This window comes from Neomonachus schauinslandi, chromosome 10 (assembly GCF_002201575.2).
Source record: "Neomonachus schauinslandi chromosome 10, ASM220157v2, whole genome shotgun sequence".
Classification (NCBI taxonomy): Eukaryota; Metazoa; Chordata; class Mammalia; order Carnivora; family Phocidae; genus Neomonachus; species Neomonachus schauinslandi.
Window position 1 is genome coordinate 29,506,012 of NC_058412.1, and position 17,740 is coordinate 29,523,751.

The 17,740-nt window shown below is 37.3% G+C and overlaps 1 protein-coding gene across 1 annotated transcript in view; it reads right to left on the minus strand.

The window, feature by feature from the left end:
• Positions 1 to 17,740, minus strand: part of HEATR5B (HEAT repeat containing 5B) — a 110,058-nt gene that overhangs the window by 7,277 nt on the left and 85,041 nt on the right. Inside the window, exons 30-34 of the mRNA XM_021697821.2 lie at positions 11,951 to 12,078; positions 9,148 to 9,292; positions 7,950 to 8,216; positions 6,585 to 6,809; positions 102 to 253 (exon numbers count right to left, since the gene is read on the minus strand). Of these exons, the coding sequence (XP_021553496.1) occupies positions 102 to 253; positions 6,585 to 6,809; positions 7,950 to 8,216; positions 9,148 to 9,292; positions 11,951 to 12,078 (917 nt within the window). The remainder of the gene's footprint in view (positions 1 to 101; positions 254 to 6,584; positions 6,810 to 7,949; positions 8,217 to 9,147; positions 9,293 to 11,950; positions 12,079 to 17,740) is intronic.

Below are 17,740 nucleotides of genomic sequence, written 5' to 3' on the forward strand. Positions count from 1 at the left end.
ATATTTAGGTTTTCATGTGATGCATCACCCATTTTAATGAATCAATCTGAAATTTCACTGATAAAGTGAAATGTTTACCTCTGTGTTTAAGTGGAACTTACCCATGGGTCACATGAATTCAGTGCATTTTTAAATCTGTTCATGCAGCCATTCTGTAATGACTGGACTCCTATTATTTCACTACTAGCAGACCACAGGAAGAGTGCAATTGCTGTTAGCATGCTTACTTCATCAGGCATAGGCATGGAATCTTCTGAAATAGATGAATAATATTAAAATATGTGAAATAAAATATATGAAAAATGAAAGCAATGTGCTGTTTCCAACATGTTTTGGAATTCCAATCTTGAACAATAACCCTCTCTCCCCCAATGACATTTATAACAGTGTGTGTCTCAATCTAATACAATCCATAAACAACTTTATGAACAGAACTCTACTACAAGGAAACAGGGAGAGTTTATCGTAAGTCCTGTATTGAAGTCTTTTTTCCTTGTTTTTCTGGATGGTACAATATTAACTGAAAAAAATCCAGGCATAAATCCTAACAAGAACTCTACAAGGGAAAGCAAATTTGAATGAAAGATAACACAATAATATAAAATTACTTAAAATTTATGTAACTTCTTTGTAGTTTAGATGGATCAAAAATTTCCAAATTCTTTCCTTCCAACAAAGTTAAGTGATTATAAGATATTCTAAGTAATTTAAAAATCCAGAGTAGACTTTCTTAGTGATAACACCTTTCTATTCAGTAAATATAAAACCTATACATTTTACACAAACATAATAAAAAAAATCTTGCACAATTTCTTGAAGATGGTATTCTTATAACTTTAAAGAACTTCTATTACAATCATTTATTTGGGAATAAATACAACCTAATGGAAATATAGTATGTAATTAGAAATACAGGAAATATCTATATTTATTCTAAAGAAAACTACTATTAAATATATAAAATAAGAGACCTAAACTATTTTGTCTTTATCATTTCTTCCACAGCTGAACTTACTAATATTCTTTAAGTATGAATTTGGACTAATTTGGAAACTGCAAATACTCAATGATAATCAGTAATTTATCAGGATTATGAACATATATATTTATATGCTAACATTATCTAATAATTAAGGTACTGGCATAAAATAGAATGGGCTAAGAATAACAGTCAAAAAGAAGCCTGTTAACTTAACATAAAGAAAAAAAGAGATGTAAAATTTGAAGGATTTAGCCAATCTACAATAATCTAAGTCACACCTGTTAAAAACCCGAGAACTCTATAGTAGAAATATTATCGTAGGCGAAATGAAAACAATTTCTAACTCAGAGTTTGTGACACTGTAAGCAATTTTTTGTTGGAAAATTAACACTTTATTTTAAAATTGTGACTTTAACATCTGCCTTCGGCTCAGGTCATGATCCCAAGGTCCAGGGATCAAGCCCCGCATCAGGCTCCCTGCTCAGTGGCAAGCCTTCTTCTCCCTCTCCCACTCCCCCTGCTTGTATTCCCTCTCTCGCTGTGTCTCTCTCTGTCAAATAAGTAAATTAAAATAAAATAAAATAAAATAAAATAAAATTGTGACTTTAAGATTCACCATTTAAATACCATTTTCTACTAAAAGAAACCAGAGCTATTTTGGAGAAGTGATGGATTCCAGAGCACCAACAGGAAAAATACAAGGTAAGTCTGCTATATCTTTGGTGCAAGAAAGTAAAAATGTGCTCAAGAAATAATGGGGATATGTCAAAATGATAATAATGGACCCACTGAATTAAAAAAAGGATCATAAGTCTGTACTGATAGTAATAAACAATAAACACATAAGAAAATAAAAAATGAGGGCAAAGAAAAAGCTCTTTCCGTGAAATGCTAGTAATAAATGTAAAAGGAAGAAAATTAATCCAGAAGTTAGAAAATTATCATTTTGATATCACAGTAATAACTGGTTCAGGTACAACAGATGTTAAAACCACTGGGTATGGGGTGCCTGACTGGCTCAGTCAGTGGAGCCTACGACTCAATGTCAGGGTCATGAGTTCAAGCCTCATGCTGGGGAGTAGGGTTTACTTAAAAAACAAACAAAAAACCCCAAAAACCATTGGGTGAAAGCTTGATGGGAAACAGACAATTGACAGAGTTTCAAATTATCTCCCCACAAATTCCTTATTAATTGTAAAAGGGGAAAACATCAATTTTATAGTGGAGAAATATGGCAGACACCATCTTAATCAAGTTATTAAAGTTAACATTCCCATTAATGGGATGAAGCAACATTATATGCCTCCTTACATGATGCATGGAGAAAGACATAACAATACTCATATAGTATTCCTGCCAAAAAAGCATAACCTGAATCTAACCAAGAGAAAAAAAACCATGTAATTCCAAATTGAAAACCAATCTATAAAATAGATGTCTGCATTTTTATAAAAACACTAGTATCATGAAAGATTAAAAAAGAAAAGCTGAGATACTGCCTCAGACTAAAGAAGACTAAAGTATTAATTAATTAATTAATTAATTAATTTTTTAAAAAGATTTTATTTATTTATTTGACAGAGACAGAGACAGTGAGAGCAGGAACACAAGCAGGGGGAGTGGAAGAGGGAGAAGCAGGCTTCCCGCTGAGCCGGGAGCCCGATGCGGGACTCGATCCCAGGACTCTGGGATCATGACCTGAGCCGAAGGCAGTCGCTTAACCAACTGAGCCACCCAGGCGCCCAGAAGACTAAAGTATTAAGACAACTAAGTACAACGCATGATCCTGGACTGTATCCTGAATAAAAAGAAAAAAGTTCTATTAAAGTCATTATTAGGACAATTGGTAAAATTTGCATCTGAACAATAATAGCGTAGTATTGATGTTAAATTGCCTACATTTGATAATTCTTCTGTGGTTATGTAGAGAATGTTCTCGTTCAAAGGACATCCATGAAGCATTTAGTAGTGAAGAGTCATGATGACTTCAGTGTATTTTCAAAGGGCTCAGCAAAATTAGCAATGACATTAACAATAACATGCGGATTATGGAGTAATAAAACGTGGCAAAATGTTAACAGCTGGTGAATCTAGAAGGGTATACTGTAGTTCACTTTTTAAAAAGTTTGAAATCTATTTCAAAATTGAAAATTGTTTAAAAATGAAAGAAAATGGCACCAATCTTAAGAGTGTACACTATCTCCAAGGAGATTTATATACATGTGCCTGTGTTCACGTACACATACATGCACATTTTTTCTAAGTGGAAGTCTCAGATTTCATACTAGGAAATATGATTTCCTAAACAAAAATTCCCTATTATAAAACTTTGCTTGTAAAGCAAGGGATTCTGCTTGCTTTGCTTACAAATACTATACAAATAATACCTGTGGCCTTGATCCCTACTTCATACTGTCTCCTGAGAATTCAGTTCTGGACAGAATATCTTAGGCAAGTCAATTTTCTTATCAGACCTTTAAATTAACTTAGTTTTAATGAACTAGACTGATAAAATATCAAAACCTTCCTATATAACTGACAATTGGAAAAATGTATGATTATTGAGTATGGAACTGCCCCATGAGAATTAAAACAATATTTATATTCTTAAATTCTTAACTATTTCTTTATCTTGTTATTCATATCTATTTACCTATTTACACACATATACATATACATACATATATAAATATGGCATTTAACATTTCTTTAGTTTGTTAAAAACCTACTTTAAAAAGCAAAACATTAACTCATGATAAAGCTAAAATAGTTTCAGCAGCATTAATAAAACTAAGGTTTTCTCTTCCAAATAATTATTTAAAAAATTCAGATAATAAAAATAACACATGGTCATTGTTTAACAATATAAAAATGGTCAAGGGAAGAAAATAAAATCTGTAATTCTACCATCCAGTGACAGTTTAATTTCTAAAGATTTTATTTATTTATTTATTTATTTATTTATTTATTTATTTATTTATTTATTTATTTGAGAGACAGTGTGTGCTTGCACATGAGGACAGGGGGAGAAGCAGAGGGGAAGGGAGAGGAAGGGAGAGAATCTCAAGCAGACTCCACACTGAGTGTGGAGCCTGATCCAGGTGTCCATTTAAAGATCCTGAGATCATGACCTGAGCCAAACCAAGAGTTGGATGCTCAACAGACTGAGCCATCCAGGAGTCTTGTGACAGTTTAATTTTTAGGTTCTGGTTGAATTTCTTCTGGTCTGGGGTAGTTTTTTTTATAGGTAGTTACAAATATGATTTTTAATCAGTGTAATGGATATGTAACCCAAATTAATATATAGTCTTATATTTTATAATTTTTCCCACTGCCAGGTAGTTTTATTTATCACATATTTTCATTATTGTAAAACAGACTGTGATAAATAACCTTGAACATAATGAATCCTTCAAGGCTCTTTGTACATTCTGTAGAATTGATTCCCTGAAAGTTTAAACCATTTTTAAACGTCCTTCAGCGAAGTATGAAAATGTTCTCTTGGTAACAATTCCAACTGTACAGTCACATTAAAAAAAAAATCAATTTTGGGGCGCCTGGGTGGCTCAGTCGTTAAGCGTCTGCCTTCGGCTCAGGTCATGATCCCAGGGTCCTGGGATCGAGCCCCGCATCAGGCTCCCTGCTTGGCGGGAAGCCGGCTTCTCCCTCTTCCACTCCCCCTGCTTGTGTTCCCTCTCTCGCTGTGTCTCTGTCAAATAAATAAATAAAATCTTTAAAAAAAAAAAATCAATTTTACAAGAAAAAGTTTTATATTACTTTGTTTTTGTTTGTATTTCTTTGCTTAAATAATAATGTGGCTGACTTTTTTATATGTGTGGAGGTCATCTCTATCTCCTTTTTACCAATGTGTGTCCTTTCCTCTTTCTTCTATTGGGTGTTAAACGTTTATCTTTAAGACTTCTTTGTGTATGAATGATATTAACACTGGCATAAATACTGTTGTCAATTTTTCAGCTGTCTTTTTTTTTAGCTACCTTTTAATGTAAGATGTTTTGACAGGTAGAAGTTTATTTCTACATAGCCTAATTAATACATTGATATTTTCGATTCTTACACTTACATACTCCTTTGCCAGTCTTACATTAAAATTTTACATGTATTTTCTTTAACTATTTTTAAAATTATACATTACCATTTTAATTTCTCTGGGTTTTTTTTTTTTTTTGAGTCATGATATGAGGTGAGGGCCTAACTGGAACTGGTTCTCAAACAGCTGACACAAACCATCTGAAGAATAATGAACGTGCTTTTATCATGTATTATATTCTCATGTGGATGAATGTCTGTTTTAAGTAATTTGTGTGTTTCATTGCCCTATCTCCTGATTCATGGACCTGCTCCATAGTCTTAGAGTGCACATGTTTTAATAGGTGATAGGTGACATGGCAAATCTTTAATTATTATTCTTTGTTTTCAGTCCTCTGACATTTTCTTTACAACGGAAATACAATGAAAGAAAAAGTCAAACACAGAAGAAAAATGGACAAAAATGTGAATAAGCACTTCCCCCAAATAAAACACAAGCATGAAAAATGCTTATACTCACTAGGAAAATGAGAAATGCAAATTAAAACAATAAGATAGTACATTTTACCCATCAGATGGCAAAATTTAAAAGTCTGAAATACGAACTATTGTTGAGGACATGGAGAAACAGAGATTATCATACACTGCTGGTGGGTGTGTAAATTCATATGGCTACTCTGGAGAGCAATTTGGCCATGTCTGGTAAAATTAAAATGTGCCATCAATTCCGCTTCTAGGGGTGTACCCTAGAAAATCTCATAGTACAAATGCATGAAGAATTTATAAGGATTTTCATAGCAGCAATTTTTATAATGGGGGAAAAAATCAGAAAAAGTGGAAATATCAATTGACAAGCGAATGAATAATAACTGAAAAATTCATGTAATGGAAATGACATAGAGGTTAAAAGGAATAAATGAGAGTTTTATATGTACACATTAATAGCTCAAAAAAACCTTATTCTTGAGAGTGTAAAGGTAGAATGATATACTATGACATTACTTATGTAAATTTAAAAACACAAAAGAAATACTATATATTGCTCATGGTTATTTATCTCAGTCTATATAGAATTCATATATAAATTTGTTAATATATACATGTATTTTATTATTTATTAATATAGACCTATATTTACTAATACAGAAAGTATATTTATTTACATATATAATGAAACATCAAAATCAAGACTGCGGTTTCATTTGAGGATAAGCTGGGGTGGTGACAGATACTTCAACTTTCCTATTTTATTATTTTTATTAAAAAGAAAACATATGAAGCAAACAAATATATTAACACATATCAATTTGATTCTGAGTATATTTTCTGAAATTTTCTGTCCTTTTTTGGGGGGAGAGCCTCCAACATGTATTTAAGTGCTAAGACAAAGACATTTACAGTCAATATCCAGAAAGGGGTACTAAAGTTCCTATCTGCAAGGTGTGACTAAAACACCTTTCTGAGTCGACTTGGTGTTATAAAGCACTTTTCTGACAAGCTCATTCAATTGGTTATTGACAAACAGATTACGGATTTGAAGCCCTGATTAGGTTACCTGGTTGAGAATATTCCAGGATGCATGCGAGAGTGCTACGAATTAGAGCTGTCCACTGTTTCTGAGTGTCCTCAGTCTTGGCCATTGAGAGTGTCACGATGCTTTTGATCCCTTGAAGCGCTGCGCTGACTGGTGGAGGAACCTGATTATCTGCAGACTTTATCGCTGTGTCTTTCAATACTCTTGCAATTAAAAACAGAATCGTGGGCAGGATTGTCATACACCCTGAATTGAAAACAAATCAGATTACCTCATAACTACTCAGTTCTCATATTACAGTTCTTTCAATTGTTTTTACAATTGATTGTGGTTTAATATTATTTTTTCCCTTGTTGTTATGCAAAATTTACTGCATTACTACTACTATAATTCAATGTTTGGAAAAGGAAAGTGAGAAAGTGGCAAGGTATATTAAAGAAGACAGAATATTTTCCAACTAGCCTTGTTTTATTATTTCCAATATTTCACCTATTTAATACATTGTGCCTTTCAAAATGAAAATGAGAAAAGAAGATAGAAAAATGGAAGGGAAGCACTACCATATACTTTGATAACTGTCTGAGCAACCTGATGAATCTGGTAGCAATTCTAAGACATGTAATCAATCTTCAGCGTACTCAAGTCATCTTTAACCAAGCCGGGAAAAACAATGAAAAGACTATATGGGTAAGCAAAGAAGAAATGGAAAAAACACTGGAATTTGCAGCCGAAAGAACTTTAAGGTCATCGAATCCAACCTCCCACTTCATGGAAAACACTCAAAACTTTCTCAGGCTGCCATTCTGCTTGGCCTGCAAAGCTCCAGCAACGGAGAACTCATTATTTTCACATCTATAGGCTTGTGTTGGGCTGAAATTTACCTTTATACTACTCATACTATTTCTCCCTTCCAGATAAATAGAGGGAAAGTCTATGTTTCCATCCAGTACTTTTCAGGTATCTTCATTCAACTATCATCTTTGCAGCTATAATTTCTTTAGCTCCTCCTAAGAGATGGTGGTCACACTCATCTGACGTTTTTCAGTTTGTCAGTTACTCAAGAGTGGCAACCAGATCAGAAACTAACAGGTTTAGTTATCCCACCATATGCCTGTCTGCTAATGTTCAGTGCCTTGCCTCAAACTGTGGTTCTATCTCCTTGCTGAAGTTTGTCTGAAATGTATCTGAAGAACATCTTAAGTTTTGGGTTTTTTAAATCCTTAATCTTCATAGTCTCCTAAAGGTCAACCCACCATAAAAGACTAACTTCTCCTTCCATACTTATTTAAGAGGAAAATAAGTTCATAATAGCAGTTGAAATCAAAGGCAAGCTCATCTTTGTCTATTTTAATAGAATGCATTTCCGAATAGTGATTAATATCGTACCAGCAGGCGAACAAAGGGATGGTAAGTCAGAGAGTATGGTAACTGTGGCTGCCACCAAACGAGCACTTTCTTCTGACAGTCGAGTTTTGGTGGCTATGTGACTGGGTGAATCCGACATCTTGGTACTGAGATGCGGCATATGCCGTACTAAAATGAACATCAACAGCTCCATAGTTGCAAACACAAGAGATTTTCCAGGAACAAGACCACCGCTGTCACCGCCTTCTCCTACTATAGGACATGACTCTTTTTCCATATCATCTTCATCTTGAGGGAAAGAAAATTTGGTAAAATTTCCAGAAACAAAAAAAAAGTAATAGAACAGAGTAGATAAAACTACACAGTAAATGTATTTGGGAAACTCTTTTTTTTTTTTTTTTAAGATTTTATTTATTTATTTGACAGAGAGAGGCACAGCGAGAGAGGGAACACAAGCAGGGGGAGTGGGAGAGGGAGAAGCCGGCTTCCCGCCGAGCAGGGAGCCTGATGTGGGGCTCGATCCCAGGACCCTGGGATCATGACCTGAGCCGAAGGCACACGCCTAATGACTGAGCCACCCAGGCACCCCGGGAAATTCTTTTAAAAGAATTTACAACTGAATATCTAACTGATAACACATGTCTTTCTCAGAATGATTCTCTGCCTTGCTAGAATTTTGTTTATTGACCTCTCCTTAAAAGTAAAGGATAACCCATTTTTTACTTCAAAAAATTTTTATTAGGTATTTTTATTAGGAACATATTTCATATTACGAGGAACATATATGTTAGGTTGAACCATATGAAGATGACACTTTTGAAGGTGAAAAATAGTTGACTACCAGCAATTTCATTTGGTTCTTTCTTTCTTTTTTTTTAAGATTTGTTTATTTATTTTAGAGAGAGAGAGCACAAGTGGGAGGGGCAGAGGGAGAGAGAGAGACTCTCAAGCAGACTCCACAATGAGCGTGGAGCCTGACACAGGGCTCAATCCCACGACCCTGAGATCATGACCTGAGCTGAAACCAAGAGTCAGATGCTTAACCGACTGCACCACTCAGGCACCTCTCCTTTGGTTCTTTCTAATGAAAGCAAAATCAATTGCAAATCTTCTACATCTATGACTACATTTTTTATTAAAAACTTCCTGGCATTGACACTTAAAAAGTTAGAGTACAAATAAGATCTACTTCCAAGTTAGCACAATTTCTAGTACTTACTTAGAGTGTTTCTTTTTTCTTGCAAATAATCCTGAGCAGCTCTTACTATCTGCTGTACAACTCCAGTAACCAGCAGCTGAACAGATGGTGGGTTCCAGGTCAACAGGAGGCGGTGCAAAACACTTAGCAACTCAACACCGATCAGCTATTATAAATTAATACAAGTAAATTTAATTAATCTTAATTTCAAAGGATACATTTACATTATTACAATCTAAGAAAATATGCATGTAAAATAAATCTATTTGGTAGGTAAAATTAATATGTATGACTGTGTAACAAGTAAGAACATTAGAACAATCTTGAGAAATGGTCATATTGTATTCCAACACATTTTCAGCCAACAAATTACTGTGGATACTAGGCACTTCCAATAAGTCCCTCTCTCATTCATCTCAGCAACTCTTACAAACTTTCACCACTCACTTTAAGCCTCTTTCAGTCTTCCACTCAAACCCATCCAATGAACCTGCCTCAAATTTCAAAGAGGAAGAAAAAAACTTAACTATAACCAAAGCCACCTTTACCTTTCTCCTTAAGATCAAGTGTCCAGACTCTACCCAAGGTTGATTGATCTTTCCTTATTTGCTTCCTGTCCTATCCTATTTGACCTCCCAAGGATTCTTCAAGGACCTCAATTGTATTCCATATGTCTTCAGCTTCTCTCTCTAGGTAGGTTCCTCTCCCAGCATAAGGAAAACACTCAGGTCTTTCCTGTCTAATTCCCACCCCCCTTCCAAATCCTCTCAGATCCTTCTCTCTGCCTCCATGTCCTCTATCTCTATTGTGCTTTCTCTGGTCCCAGCCCAATGCTTCCAGTTCCCTCACCCCTCATTCACTCCTCACTCTTCCACAATCTGGCTTCTGCCCACCTAAGAAAATGCTCTGTCTGAGGTCACTAGTAACCTTCCCTGGACTCTCTCTTGCCCTAATATACTGGATTCTGGTTCTTTTGAGACTGTTGTCTATCCTTCAAACTCTCCCTTGCCCTTGTAACTCTGTTCTCTCAGTTCTCCTCCTACCTTTCTAGTAGTCTCCGGTGCTGACTTACTTTCCTCATCTCCATCCTTTTTTACTTTTTGTAATATACTCTCACGTTCCAGTCCCGGCCCTCTTTTTTTCTTCCTTTATTCAGTTTCCCTAAGCCAGTGTAACTCGCTATTTCTCTGGAAATAAAATGAGAAGAGCCTCTTAACTGGACTCCCTGCCTCCCTTGTCATCTCTTATCAACCAATCTCACAAGGTCGATAAAAGTGATCAAATCTATATATATCATGTTCTGAAATACAAGTTGAACCAGGTTATTCCTCTATTTTAACATTTTTAATGATTCCTTATGACTTTTAAGACCGATTTTAAACCCTTTAACATGCCATACAGGAATCTTTATTATTTGGCCTTTTCCCTGTTGTGCAGCCTCATCTCCTAACAACCCCCACGTGCTCCATTTGTCTCAGCCAAAGCAAATGAGAGTAGTGTCCTTGAACTTGTCATGTTCTCTCATGCCTCCCTGTCTTGGGATTTGCTTTTCTCCCAGAGAGGAAAACCCATCCCTCTTGTGCTGCCTCACTAATTCCTCTTTTAAGATTTACTCCAACCATCATCTCCTCTGAGAAGCCATTCCTTACCTTCCTTGATAATGTCAGGGCTCCTCCCCTCTATTTTACTCATAGCTTTACATACACTAGCTCAGCACTTGTCATACCATCCTGATCTCCTGATCCAGGAGCAGGGAGACAGCTTTTGCTATCTATAGCCTCATACTGTGTCTGATGCAGGACAGGCACAGAGTAAAAGTTGTTGGGTGAATGAATACAATTTTTGAGTCAGTATACTCTGCTGATTTTGAAATTATAGAATCCAACTCAGGAAAAAAAATAATAATCCATCCAAGTGTAAAGCAGTGCTTGGATAAACAAAACAATATTGGGTTCAAAAAAAAGCTAGGTAGATGGGTGTGGGATGTATTATGTTAAAACCAAAATGAGCGAGTGTAAACACAGTATTCTCTCTTCATTCACAGATTAAATTTCAAATTTTATAAAAACCAGAAGTTTCTTGTAGTAATCTGTAGTTTAGCTGAGGAACAGCTTCAGGCTGCAAGGCTGGGGTACAAGAAGAGTTCATCAGTGAGTGAATCTTGTAATCACAAAGCATATGCTTTGTTTTATTTTGGTTTTGGTCAGCATCATGTGCAAACCTAATTTTGACATAATGAATGATAGCAACTCTGTTCGTTTGTGTTTTATGGAAAATTACCCCTCATGGTAGTGCTGGTGACCAAAAAGATGGCTCTTAGTATGAAAAGAAAAGAATTTCTAATTAAAAAGAATAACAAACCCACCAGTAGATTCATTCTGTAACATGAATAAAGTCCTCTAAATATTACATACAGAAATTAGAAAAAGCAATTCATTAAACTGCTTAGAGGAGTAGTTGAGCCAGTGCAAAAAAAATTTCATTAAATGAGAGATAAAACTTTATCATTCAAAAGTGGTATAATTTATTTAATAGCCTTATAAATTACTTCAGGCCTTTATTAGTAGAATCATTAACTGGGATTGAAGGCATCCCTTAATTTTTAGTTTTACTTGACTACCGAGGAACACATCTAAAAAGATATACTGACTATTTCTATGCTGGTTGTGCCTAGTCATCCAACATTCACTATAATGTCTTAGATAAAGTAAAAAATCCTGAATACTTATTATATAATATTTATTTCATATGGGAGAAAATTATCTTAAGATAAATATGAAAACAAAGTGTACAACTTATTATCTGTTATAGAAATAGACTGTACCTGATCTTCTGCAATATGGATTCGGGCATAAGGAGAGTCTAGCAAGGTGTGTAAGGCCTGTAGACATGCTGTCACATGTTCAATAGGCTCCTCAGGTCTGGGGGAGCAAAGGAACTGTATACTCACACCTGCGATGTACATAATAAAAACACACGTTTGTCACTATAAAATCCTTCGTTGTTCTAAGGTCAGATTTCTTCTCTATTTTTCCTCCATTCTTTCACAGATTACTTTGACACATACTTAATGCTACCTTAAAGCAGAGTTCAAAATGGTTACCAAAAGCAGCAGCCAAACTTTATAACACAGATTGTGGCTTTGCAGTTAGGTTAATAATCAAATTGAAGAACAGTCGGAGGAAAGATGGCAGAGGAGTAGGGGACCCTATTTCAACTGGTCCCTGGAATTGAGCTGGATATCTACCAGACCACTCTGAGCACCCATGAAACCAGCCTGAGATATAAGAAGATTTGGATCTCTACAAGCAGAATATTCGCAGGCGGTTGGTTTTGAGGTACGAAGCGCGGAGCCCTGATGCTGTGGGCAGATATCGGAGGATAAACGGCACCGGGAGGGTGCCTGGCCGTGGGGATCCTACACCGCTGGTGAGCGACAGCTTTGCACACTGCGGATGGGGCACAGACTCGCAGACTGGTAGCGGTGGGGAAAGGACTTTAGAGCAGCCCCCGGGGGCAGAAACCCGGAGCAGCGGGGTCATGCCTGCGAACTGCAGCCCCCGGGTCGGAAACCCCGGGAGAGCGGGGTCGCACGTGCGAACTGGGAGCGGCTGGTGGTTTTAGAAGCACAAAGGGCAGAGCCGTGCCCTGATCTGGAGGCAGGACTGGGAGCGCTGCGGAGGGGCGCACAACCCAGGACGCTGCAGTTTATAACAGCCCTGACAGAAATGGAGATGGTGTGGCCTGGAGAGCTCACTGAAGAACAGACTGAGATCTCTCTGCTCTGAGGCAGAGGGTTGGAAACGGTCTCTTCTGCTCTAACTCGCTGAAGGGATGCGGAAAGCCGCCAGGGAAAACCGCCAGAGAACAAAAGCCCCAAAAACTGATTCCCCCTGAGCCCATCCCCCACCACAGGGGCACAGGGCAACTCCGCCCAAACAGGGTTGCCTGAGTAACAGCGCGGCAGGCCCCTCCCGCATAAGACAGACTAGGAAAACAAGAGGCCAGCAACCCTAAGTTCCCAAGAAAACAGGTGCATCTTGCTTGGGTTCTGGTCAATAATTTGGACTCTATATATTCCATCAAACATCCATCAACAGAATGACTAGGAGGAGGAGCCCCCAAAATAGAAAAGACTCAGAGATTATGACTTATGCTGCAGATTTACAAATGGATGCAGATATAACCAAGATGTCAGATGGAATTCAGGCTAGCAATTGTGAAGACAATGGCTAGAATGGAGAAATCAATTAATGACAACATAGAGTCTCAAAGGGCAGAAATGAAAGCTGAATTGGCAGAACTTAAAAATGCTATCATTGAGATCCAATCCAATCTAGATAATCTAACAGCTAGGGTAACTGAGGCAGAAGAACGAATAAGCGACCTCAAGACAATATAATAGATAAAAAGGGAAAAGAGGAGGCCAAGGAAAAACAACTCAGAATCCATGAAAATAGAATCAGAGAAATAAGTGACACCATGAAGCGTTCCAATGTCAGAATGATTGGAATCCCGGAGGGAGTGGAGAGAGAGAGAGGACTAGAAGATGTATTTGAGCAAATCGTAGCTGAAAACTTCCCTAATCTGGAGAATGAAACAAACGTTCGCGTCCTAGAGACAGAGAGGACCCCTCCCAAGATCAAGGAAAACAGGCCAACACTCCAGCATGTAATAGTAAAACCTGCAAATCTTAGAACCAAGGAAACCATCTTAAGGGCAGTTAGGGGGAAGAGATTCCTTACGTACAGAGGGAGGAACATGAGAATAACATCAGACCTATCCACAGAGACTTGGCAAGACAGAAAGGCCTGGCAAGACATATTCAGGGCACTAAATGAGAAGAACATGCAGCCAAGAATACTTTATCCAGCAAGGCTGTCATTTAGAATGGATGGAGAGATGCAGAGCTTCCACGACCAGCAGAAACTGAAAGAATATGTGACCACTAAGCTGGCCCTACAAGAAATATTAAGGGGGGGTTCTATAAAAGAAGAAAGACCCCAAGAGTGATATACAACAGAAATTTACAGGGACAATCTATAAAAACAACGTCTTCACAGACAACATGATGACAATTAATTCATATCTTTCAATAATCACTCTCAACGTGAATGGTCTAAATGCTCCCATAAAATGGCACAGGGTTGCGGATTGGATAAAAAGGCAGGACCCATCCAAATGCTGCCTAAAAGAGACTCACTTTGAACCTAAAGATACATCCAGACTGAAAGTGAAGGGATGGAGATCCATCTTCCATGCCAGCGGACCTCAAAAGAAAGCTGGGGTAGCAATTCTTATATCAGACAAATTAGATTTTAAACTAAACTCTATAATTAGAGACACAGAAGGACACTATATCATTCTTAAAGGGTCTATCCAACAAGGAGATCTAACAATTGTAAATATCTATGCCCCCAACATGGGAGCAGCCATCTACATAAGCCAACTGTTAACCAAAATAAAGAGTCATACTGATAATGATACGTTAATTGTAGGAGACCTCAATACTCCACTCTCAGCAATGGACAGATCATCTAAGCAGAAAATCAACAAGGAAACAAGAGCTTTGAATGATACACTGGACCAGACAGACCTCATAGATATTTACAGAACATTCCACCCTAAAACAACAGAATACTCATTCTTCTCGAGCGCACATGGAACTTTCTCCAGAATAGACCACATACTGGGTCACAAATCAGGTCTCAACTGGTATCAAAAGATTGAGATTATTCCCTGCACATTCTCAGACCACAATGCTTTAAAACTGGAACTCAATCACAAGAAAAAATTTGGCAGAAATTCAAAGACTTGGAAGCTCAAGACCACTTGCTCAACAATGTTTGGGTCAACCAGGAAATCAAAGAAGAACTTAAACAATTCATGGAAGTCAATGAGAATGAAAACACATCGGTCCAAAACCTATGGGATACTGCAAAGGCGGTCCTAAGCGGGAAATACATAGCCATCCAAGCCTCACTCAAAAAAATAGAAAAATCCCGAATCCACCAACTAACTCTACACCTTAAAGAACTAGAGAAAAAAGCAACAAATGATGCCTAAGCCACGCATTAGAAGAGAAATAATTAAAATTAGAGCAGAAATCAATGAATTAAGAAACCAGAAACACAGTAGAGCAAATCAACAAATCTAGAAGTTGGTTCTCTGAAAGAATTAATAAGATCGATAAACCACTGGCCAGACTTATCCAAAAGAAAAGAGAAAGGACCCAAATTAATAAAATTATGAATGAAAGGGGAGAGATCACGACTAACACCAAGGAAATAGAAACAATTATTAGAAATTATTATCAACAACTATATGCCAATAAACTGAGCAATCTGGATGAAATGGAGGCCTTCCTGGAAACCTATAAGCTGCCAAGACTGAAATAGGAAGAAACTGACAACCTGAATAGGCCAATAACCAGTAACGAGATTGAAGCAGTGATCAAAAACCTCCCAAAAAACAAGAGTCCAGGGCCTGATGGATTCCCTGGGGAATTCTACCAAACATTTAAAGAAGAAATAATACCTTTTCTATTGAAGCTGTTTCAAAAATAGAAAACAGAAGGAAAACTTCCAAACTCATTCTATGAGGCCAGCATTACCTTAATCCCCAAAACAGGCCAAGACCCCATCAAAAAGGAGAATTTCAGACCGATATCCCTGACGAATATGGATTCCAAAATCCTCAACAAAATCCTAGCTAATAGGATCCAACAACACATTAAAAAGTTCATCCACCACGACCAAGTGGGATTTATCTCTGGGATGCAAGGGTGGTTCAACATTCGCAAATCAATCAATGTGATAGAACACATTAATAAGAGGAGGGAGAAGAACCATATGGTCCTCTCGACTGATGCAGAAAAAGCATTTGACAAAATACAACATCCTTTCCTGATTAAAACTCTCCAGAGTATAGGGATAGAGGGAACATTCCTCAAGTTCATAAAATCCATCTATGAAAAACCTACAGCGAATATCATCCTCAATGGGGAAAAGCTGAGAGCCTTTCCCTTAAGATCAGGAACACGTCAAGGATGCCCACTCTCGCCACTATTGTTCACATAGTACTAGAAGTCCTAGCAACAGCAATCAGACAACAAAAAGAAATAAAAGGTATTCAAATTGGCAAAGAAGAAGTCAAACTCACTTTTCGCAGACGACATGACACTTTATGTGGAAAACCCAAAAGACTCCACCCCCAAATTACTAGAACTCATACAGCAATTCAGTAATGTGGCAGGATACAAAATCAATGCACAGAAATCAGGTGCTTTCTTATACACTAACAATGCAACTGTAGAAAGAGAAATTAGAGAAACGATTCCATTTACAATAGAACCAAAAACCATAAGATACCTTGGAATAAACCTACCCAAAGAGGTAAAGGATCTATACTCTAGGAACTACAGAACACTCATGAAAGAAATTGAAGAAGACACAAAAAGATGAAAAAATATTCCATGCTCATGGATCGGAAGAATAAACATTGTTAAAATGTCTATGCTACCCAGAGCAATCGATACCTTCAACGCCATCCCAAGCAAAATTCCAATGACATTTTTCAAAGTGCTGGAACAAACGATCCTAAAATTTGTATGGAATCAGAAAAGACCCGAATCGCCAAGGAAATGTTGAAAAAGAAAAACAAAGCTGGGGGCATCACATTGCCCGATTTCAAGCTATATTACAAAGTTGTGATCACCAAGACAGCATGGTACTGGCACAAAAACAGACATATAGACCAATGGAACAGAAGAGAGAACCCAGGTATGGACCCTCAAATCTGTGGTCAAATAATCTTTGACAAAGCAGGAAAAAACATGCAATGGAAAAAAGACAGTCTCTTCAATAAATGGTGCTGGGAAAATTGGACAGCCACATGCAGAAGAATGAAACTCAACCATTCTCTAACCCCATTCACAAAGATAAACTCAAAGTGGACAAAAGACCTCAATGTGAGACAGGAATCCATCCAAATCCTAGGATTTGCCAAATAGGCAGTAACCTCTTGGACATCGCCCAGAGCAACTTCTTTCAAGATACATCTCCAGGGACGCCTGGGTGGCTCAGTTGGTTGGGCGACTGCCTTCGGCTCGGGTCATGATCCTGGAGTCCCGGGATCGAGTCCCGCATCGGGCTCCCTGCTTGGCGGGGAGCCTGCTTCTCCCTCTGACCCTCCCCCCTCTCATGTGCTCTCATTCTCTCTCTCAAATAAATAAATAAATAAAATCTTAAAAAAAAAATTTTTAAATTAGATAAATCTCCAAAAGCTAGCGAAACAAAAGCAAAAATGAACTTTTGGGACTTCATCAAGATAAAAAGCTTCTGCACAGCAAAAGAAACACTCAACAAAACAAGAGGAAACCCACAGAATGGGAGAAGATATTTGCAAATGACACTACAGATAAAGGGCTGGTATCCAAGATCTATAAAGAACTTCTCAAACTCAACACCCAAAAAACAAATAATCAAGTCAAAAAGTCGGCAGAAGATATGAAAAGACACTTCTCTGAAGAAGACACACAAATGGCTAACAGACACATGAAAAGATGTTCATCATCGTTAGCCATCAGGGAAATTCAAATCAAAACCACATTGAG